This window comes from Chinchilla lanigera, unplaced genomic scaffold (genome assembly GCF_000276665.1).
Source record: "Chinchilla lanigera isolate Chin_1 unplaced genomic scaffold, ChiLan1.0 scaffold00152, whole genome shotgun sequence".
Classification (NCBI taxonomy): domain Eukaryota; kingdom Metazoa; phylum Chordata; class Mammalia; order Rodentia; family Chinchillidae; genus Chinchilla; species Chinchilla lanigera.
Genome location: NW_004955553.1, coordinates 2,198,523 through 2,205,296, shown reverse-complemented (window position 1 = coordinate 2,205,296; position 6,774 = coordinate 2,198,523). Strand labels below are relative to the sequence as shown.

General features: G+C 43.0%; 1 protein-coding gene across 1 annotated transcript in view; it reads left to right on the top strand.

Annotated features, from left to right (window-relative positions):
* Positions 1-6,774, top strand: part of Grb2 (growth factor receptor-bound protein 2) — a 72,375-nt gene that overhangs the window by 53,668 nt on the left and 11,933 nt on the right. The window contains exon 3 of the mRNA XM_005412295.2: positions 4,185-4,282. Coding sequence (XP_005412352.1) covers positions 4,185-4,282 — 98 coding nt within the window. The remainder of the gene's footprint in view (positions 1-4,184; positions 4,283-6,774) is intronic.

Genomic DNA, 6,774 nt, shown 5'->3' with positions numbered 1-6,774 from the left:
GTGTGTGTGTGTGTGTGTGTGTGTGTGTGTGTCCACTTTCTTAAGGACCAAATGCAGGGCTTCATACATGCTAGGCAAACACTGTGCTGCTGAGCTGCATCCTGGCCCACAAGATCCACATCTATCTCATTACTGAGTTCTTTTCTTCTTAACCTTTCAGAAAATGTCCAGTTGTTACTGGTATGAATGGAAATCACGTGCTGCCTTTAGAGTGGTCTCATATTGAAGTGAGAATTTAGCCCAGCAGTGATATAACATACTATAGAAAGGCTGAGCGTGCTCAGTGCTGATTTGTCTATGGTGAAGAAAGTCTTACTTCTGGGAGTTAAGTTTTTTCATAGAGTAGCAATGATGAGGTATCATTGTGGGGATTTCTTAGGTCTCACTGTTATTTTCTGCTTTCCCATATATTTTGTGGGGTGTGGAAATTCTCTCTGAAGTATGTGAGACCTTGATGTATTTTCCTCATGTTCACACTGTAAACTATATTCCTATGTTTTCTTGACTGGACTAGTTCTAACTTTAGGTTCTGGTATAATGACATAAAGAAAAATGCATCTATATGATGAAGTGAATTTTTACAAATCAAACACACCTATGTACACTCCACTTGCTCAAGAAATATTAAGTGACACCTCAAAAATTCCTCGTATTGGGCTGGGGATGTAGCTCAGTGGCACAAGCACCTGCCTAGCAAGCACGAGGTGTCCTGAGTTCGATTCCTTATACCCCTCCCTGCAAAAATTCCTGGTATCCCCTTCTACTGGCTAGAATGTTTTTAATTTTCCTGTATGGTAAAGCTCACCTCATTCTTCATTTCTTAAATTTCTTTCTGATTTGGGCTAACATTATTTTCAGAGTGTCTTTTACAAAAAAAAAAAAAAAAAAAAAACCTTCACTAAAACTTGGCATTTCCTCTTTGCATGATCACATCTCTCAGCCAGTCTGCTTCTGTGAATGCAGAGTGTTTCTTTGTATGGCTAACATGAGGGAATGTGGAGGCTGGAATGAAAAGAGCTAGAGACGTCCCTTGGAATCTGCAAAATGGGGCAGAACGTTGGTTGGTGAGCTTACCTGTTTGTGAGGAGGTCAGGGATGAGCCAGTGATAAGCCATCTTTTGTGAGGAAATGGTGGCAAAAGCAACTTCCTCATCCTCAGCACTGCATCAGGCTTGAAGCATTGTTAATGGAGGATGTGCCCTTTCATCTAGAACCAGTCTTCAGAGGCACCCATTAAGGGCTCTGGTCTCCCGCTCACTCTACTCAGAATTACTCATGTTCATTTGTTTCTTTTGCTGGTTTGTATGTTTAAACATTTGAATAAAATTTAATTTGTAAATGTCTTTTTAAGTTAAGCCATCCAAGTGTCAGGGCGTTCTTGCAAATGCTGATGCGGCATACAATGGTTAAGAAGCTCCTGTCCAGCAGGTTGTTGAGAGGTCTCCTGCTCCAGAGAGGGGGTACGTGCCCTCCCCTTCCCAAGCCTTTATCTTCGTTTTGACTTTGTGAGCAACAAAATGCCTCTGCTGGGCACAGCACAGTTTAGTGTTTTTAAATGATTTTTAAAATTGTGACTATATGTTAGTATGTTTTATATCACTGCAGTCTTTAGTAAAATGATACTTTAAAGGAGAAAAAAAATAAAGAAAAGTTCTGTCACTGCACTGTTGGCATGTGTGAGACTCGAGAGTGGTGAAGCTGCCATGCCCACAGTGCTAATTTTTTTGAACAGTGCACATTTATTAGCTCTCACCAGATTTGCCACCTTACCCTGTGTACAGGTGCACTTAAACCCAGTGACCACTGCTTGTGGCCCGAGGCCGATTAGCATCACAGATCGGCACCAGCAGGGCAAAGCTCCTTAGGCCAGGCCTGTGAAAGTGAACGAGCCTGGATTAGTCATCCTTGCAGCTTGGAGTCACTGTTACCTGTCAGCCGGTCTGCCCCTTCTAGTGCCTTTCGTAAGTCACTAGGAAATGTCAGCACACAGACATCAGACACTTTAAAGAACCCCAGGTTCTAATTTGGCTGAGTGGAACATTGTTCATTATCTTGAGTAAGTTATTTCATAAAGAATCTTACTGGCTTCTTTTTAGAACTTTGTAATGTAGTAGATGAACTACTATTGTAGTTGGCATTTCCTTCACTCACCACTTTGGAATAATGCACACGTCTCTATTCTCTCTCCCCTTTCTCTTCTCTCTTGCCTCCTCTTTCCTTTGTATTTCCTGGTATTGGGGACTAAACCCAGGGCCTTCTCACTGATCTACATCCCCAGCCCTTTTTATTTGTTTTTATATTTTGAAACAGGAACTCGCAAAATTCCCCAGGCTAGGTTCATGTTTATGCTCTCCTGGCTCAGCCTCTCAGTCCAGGGATTACAGGTGTGTACAGCCATGCCTGGCTAGGTTTTCTCTTCTCTTTCAGAGACAAACTTTATACCTTCTACCCTTTGCCTTTTGTTAAAAGTCCAGAATCCAGAGTGTGGCATCTACCCCAAATTCTGTTTTGGTCCTCATTTTCTACTGCTTAGCCTCAGGGCTCGGCCTGTCCATGTGGCTTATGGGAGGCAACTATGGAACATTCATTTGGAATCTGAAAGTAAGGAGATGATTCAGCCTCATGTATGCAAGGCAAATGCTCTACCACTGAGCTACATGCCAGCCCTGGGTGTGATTGTGAGCTACATGAGGTCACTAGTTCAAGGCCATTTCATTTTTCTAGATGTGTTTTCCCATCTGTAGAATGCAGTGGCTCAGTTTATCATCTCAAAGTCTTTACCCAATTTGTGCTGCTTGGTGTGTGTGCTTTAGCATTATCTAACCTGAACACATGGTCCATGAGGGTTAATAAAGTGGTAGGACTTGCCATGCTTGGCCATTAAAAATAATTTTCCTGTTGGGTGTGGTTGCATACCCCTATAATCCCAGGACTCAGGAGGCTGAGGCAGGAGGACCGCTGGGAGCTTGAGGCCAGCCTGGGCTACATAGTGAGTAAAGTTTTCCCATATAAGGGTATGTGGTTGTACACACACAACAGCACTGTGGAGCTGCTTGGTGGAAGGTCTGTTCTTGGAGTAATCTAGAGAAACAGTTGAAAAATCCCAGGATTGGGTCTCTGGATTCTAGGAGCTCTCTAGAGAAGGATAAAAATTCTTCCTTATTGCTCCTTGCTTCTATTGTCATAGGTCTCTGTCCCAGGTCATGTGTAATCTCTACCGAGCTCCCTTCATTCTCTGATGTCAGTGTTTACTGTTTTCTAGAATTTCCTAATTTCTGTCTTTCTTTCTGCTAGGCGTGGTGACACATGCCTGTAATCCCAGCACTCGGGAGGCTGAGGCAGGAGGATCTTTGCAAGTTGTAGCCCAGCCTGGGCTACAAAGTAAGCTCAAGGTCAGCCTGAACTGCATAGTGAGACCCTGTCTCCAAAAAAAGACCCACCGCAAAAAAAAAATTTTTTTTTTTTTTTTTTTTTTTGAGACAAGGTCTTGCTGTATAGTTCAGGCTGTTCCTGAACTCATTGTGTTCCCCAGGCTAGCCTGGAACTTGTGGTAATCCTCCTGCCTTAGCCTCTCAAGTGCTAGGATTACAGGCATGTGCCACCACATCCAGCTCCTTTCTTTAAAAAAAGAAAAAAAAACTAATATTAAACTGGGCACAGTGGCACATGCCTGTAATCCTAGCACTGGGGAGGCTGAAACAGGAGTGTCACTGCAAGCTTGAGACCAGCCTGGGTCAAGGCTAGCCCGAACTGTATGGCAAGACCTTGTCTCAAAAAAAAAGAAAGAAAAAACTAATAATACTTTTCCCCATTGTGCTTTCATTTTGTTTGGTTTGGTTCAGATGGTGTCTTGCTATTTATCGCAGGCAGACCTCAGACTCACAGCTTTCCTCCTGCCTCAGCCTCCCCAGTGCTAGGATTACAGGCGTGCGGCACCGTGCCTGGCTCTGCTTTCTTTCTGAAGGTTTAAGATATTCGGAAGCCTGACTTTTGATTTCAAGAGACAATTTCTTTGTGTTTTTAATTTTTAGAGTTTAACATTTTGCTGGTTTTCTGAAATTACAAGTAGTCTTATCTCTGTATAACCGACAGAACTTGGAATAAGACCTTTCACAAACCTAAGGCAGCACAGGCAGGCAACCTTAGAGAAGTGACTGATTTTTCCTTGTCTAATTTCTTCCCAGGTTTTGAATGAAGAATGTGATCAGAATTGGTACAAGGCAGAGCTCAATGGAAAGGATGGCTTCATACCCAAGAACTACATAGAGATGAAACCACACCCGTAAGTCGGCCCCGCTGCTTTCCGGAGGGAGAGCCCACCTGCTTATTACTCATTTCAAATTGAGACCATTGGGGTAGATGTCATGCTGTTTACTCTGTCCTTCCAGGGGATTAACCCAACATACTGATTTTGGTAATAATAGTATGTAGTATATAATGATGTTATAATATTAATGATGTGCATTCTTAGTTTAATAATTGTCAGTGATCTTCAAAACTAAAACAGTATTTTTGCAAGTCCACAATTAGTTTTCTAAAAAACCCCTGAGACCAGGTGTGTTTCAAAATTCTTTTTTTTTTTTTTTTAAGTTTAAAAAAGGATACTTATTACACAGTTTTGTGTTGATATGTTTGATCATCGCTTGGGACAGCATCTTTAATTTTTATATTCTCAGAGCATAGTGATTGGCATATGATAGTTCTCACTAAATGTTCTTTCACCTAAGTGTTTTCACTTCAGAGAGGAAATATGTTCTTCTCCAGGTTGCTGAGAGCAGTGAGCATTTTTAATTACCTCTGGACCCCAGCCCTGCTTTATATTGTTAATGTGGCATAGTGGGGCCTGGGGACTCTTACGGGCTGCTGAGCTCCCATCTCACCCACCGCCCTTTCGTAGGCCCCGTGAGTATGTCAGGGGAGACAGGCTCTCAACACTGAGAGTAGAATTTCACTGGGACAGTGTCTTATCTGCGGTAAGGCTTCTGGATGACACTCCCTACCATGAATAGCAGCCCACTGTCCCCTCTCCCCTTTATCACTGTCCCAAAATGGGCCTGTCATTTCTCATTCCTCAGCTGCTGGAGATCTTGACCACATTATACTTTGTATTTCTGCACATGCCAAATGTGGAGACTGTCCGTAATTGTACACAGGTGTCACTGAGCCAGAATGGGGCTTCAGGGTCATCTGATTCATTCTTTTTGTCCTACAAATTAGGAAGACTTCTTGTATTTTGTGCTCCAATGCTAGTATTTATGGGTGTAGCTGTCATTATAAAAAGCTCACAGTGTAGAAAACTGTAGAGTAGTATATGAGCTTTCCAGAGATAAACGCTGGTAGCAATTAAATGTGGGTCCAGCACGACTTAGGAACTAACCCCCAAACCTGTAGTGATTGTCTTCTGTAAAATGAAACAAATGATTTAGGAGCCTCCCCATAAAACTATCAGTTGAGTTCATACCCTGGTTAATAAACTTTTCCAGAGTGTTTATTATACGGCAGGACCATGCGAAGTGATGGGGAATTATGCTCTGCAGTCCATTTACAGCATAGTAAAACTCCCAAGTGGTTCAGTGGGAAACTCCTTGAGGTTGTATTGGGGAAGTCTTACCCTGGAGATAGAAGGTTGGGTTGGCCTGCAGGGTGATAGAGGGAAACTGGGAGGTGCTCAAGGAAACTTCTTTTTCAAGAGGAAGCAGGCACCCTATAGTGGCTCTTAAATAAATGAGAGTATAATAGTATTGATGATTAACAAGGTGAGGACTGCCCTGATCGGTAAGACTATATGTGTCTTGTTCTGTTTGGAACTTGTTCTGTCTTACATCTTAAGTGTTTGAATTTCATCTCCCCTTAAAAGATTTTAAGTTCCTTGGAGAATTTGTGTCTTCTGCTTATATTCCATTTTAACTTGTATCTTGCTTTCCCATCTAGTGGCTCAGTGAAAAAAAATTGCTTTTTTTTTGGTGTTTTTGAGACAGGGTTTCATTGTGTGTTCAGGCTGACCTTCAACTCACTTTGTAGCCTAGGCTGTCCTCAAACTCGCAGTGATCCCCCTGCCTCAGCCTCCCAAGTGCTGGGGTTACAAGCATGTACCACCATGCCTGGCTTGAATTTCTTTTAATTGATAACTCAGGCACAAATTCTTGATAGTAAAACACAAAAGCAAGCCAGGTATAGTGGTGCACACCTGTAATCTTGGCACTAGGGGGACCGAGGCAGAAGGATCACCTGGAGTTTGAGGCCAGCTTGTGCTACATAATGAGTTCAAGGCCAACCCGAACTACACAGTGAGACCCTATCACAGAAAGCAAAAGCATTAAATCTTCAAAAGCATACATACATGACTCCTGGATCTCCTGTGTGGGCTGATGGTGCCTCACCAGAGTTCACTGTGGTATAAGACTAGAGGGTTGACCTATAATCACTGCCAGGTCACTCAGAGGCGGGCCAAGTGGCAGTAACCCAGAATCTGAACATGAATTTCTTACAGACTTTGTGACAGGCAGTAAGCACAGCTTTGGATTCTTACAGCCTTTTATTCTCAGTGTTTGCATCGGGAGGTTGTTATGGGCTTTTCACGGACAGAATTGTGGGTGCATTGTACCGGGCGGGGGCATTGGGCACTGGTTCCTGAGAGGGAGAGGAGCTGTGGATCACATCACACATCCTTTTCTCTTTGTGGTGTCGGGCATCAAACTCAGGACTTGGCACTTGCCAGACAGGTGTTGTGCTGCTAAGCTGTATCCCTGGACCCACATTTAATTGCTATATTTT